Below are 1,260 nucleotides of genomic sequence, written 5' to 3'. Positions count from 1 at the left end.
ACACGAAGTCTGATCCGGGTGAGCTGTACCTGCAAAATAACGGAGACTCTGGGGGGTTGGAGTTCCGCCTCCGACGGTCAAGTTAATAACTTGAAAAAGAATAAAGAGAACGGAAATTAAGGTGGGTATCTGCTCGGATTCCAAGCTCAGGTCTTTCTCTGATGTGAGAGAATGCAGGTGTAATAAATGGTCAAAACGTGCCCTCAAAACGAGGGACATCTCCCTATTTATAGGGTCTTTGGGATTTGTGCCCCTGATTAAGTCACTGAACCCTAATCATTGGTGGGCTGCGCCGCTTTGCGGCTTTCTCGGGATTTGGGCCTGAAGGCCGCCTTTTTCCCTTAATTTCTGGAGTGATACGTGTCAGGCATAGATTGGTCCATTTTGGACCAACCTGAAGCTGACACGTGTCATCCTCTGGTTGGACCACGTGGCGGGGTAAAATTACCCTAAACAAGTCATAGGACCATTATGAGCTTTGTTACACCAAGAGAAGAAGGAACCCTTACTCTTAATTTCAGTCAAAGCCAAATCATTAACAAAGCTCTGAAAATCCATGGTTTCATAATCAGTAACCAGAGCCCCATTAATTCTATCAACACAAGATAGAATAGAGTTAAAATCACCAGCACATAACCAAGCTCCAGAGATACCAGTCAACTGCCTAAGACCAGCCCATAGAGGAAGCCTATCCTGAACAGTATGTAACCCATACACAAAAGTAATGAAAATCTGAGTTTGCAGATCTTTTGTGGTGATCAAACAATGAACTAACTGCTCTTGTGAAGAAAGAACAGTTAGATTGAAAAGATCAGCTTTCAAACCTATCCAAATCCTACCCCTTGGAGAATTAGCATAGTTAGCAAACCAAGTCCAAGCAACCCCAAATTTCCTCTGAAGTTTGACAAAATTATGCTGTTTTACTTTAGTTTCAATAAGGCAAAGAACATCACACTTCTGATCAGAAAGTAGCTTTCTAACAGCAGCCACCTTCTCAGGGTCATTAAGACCTCTAATGTTCCATGAGAGAACTATCATGACCCTAGAGGGGGATTCCCATCACCCTCGTTAGGTTCATTAGCATTATCTGCAATTTCAACACCATCAATATCCAAAGTCAAAGGTTGATAAACATTAGAACTAGAGACATGGAAATTGATTTGTCTGTTGGCTTTTTTCTTGGATTTCTTGCCAGGAATTTGCCAATCATCATTGCTCTAAGTCTGAGGGGGTGGTGTAACTTCCTTAACAGGAGCAGGA

The 1,260-nt window shown here is 42.5% G+C and overlaps 1 protein-coding gene across 1 annotated transcript; it reads right to left on the bottom strand.

Annotated features, from left to right (window-relative positions):
- Positions 1-444: 444 nt before the first annotated feature.
- LOC145632428 (uncharacterized) lies at positions 445-1,038 on the bottom strand. The gene has a single exon (XM_081684808.1). The coding sequence runs from the start codon at positions 1,036-1,038 to the stop codon at positions 445-447; it is 594 nt and encodes a 197-aa protein (XP_081540934.1).
- Positions 1,039-1,260: the final 222 nt, after the last annotated feature.

Source organism: Chenopodium album, chromosome 1 (genome assembly GCF_948465745.1).
Source record: "Chenopodium album chromosome 1, dcCheAlbu1.1, whole genome shotgun sequence".
In the NCBI taxonomy this organism is placed as follows: Eukaryota; Viridiplantae; Streptophyta; class Magnoliopsida; order Caryophyllales; family Amaranthaceae; genus Chenopodium; species Chenopodium album.
The sequence above is the reverse complement of the archived record's forward strand: the minus strand, read 5'-3'. Positions and strand labels throughout refer to the sequence as shown.

What these genes read in the sequence shown, in the direction of transcription:
- LOC145632428 (XM_081684808.1), bottom strand. Translation starts at nt 1,038, where the DNA reads ATGATAGTTCTCTCATGGAACATTAGAGGTCTTAATGACCCTGAGAAG.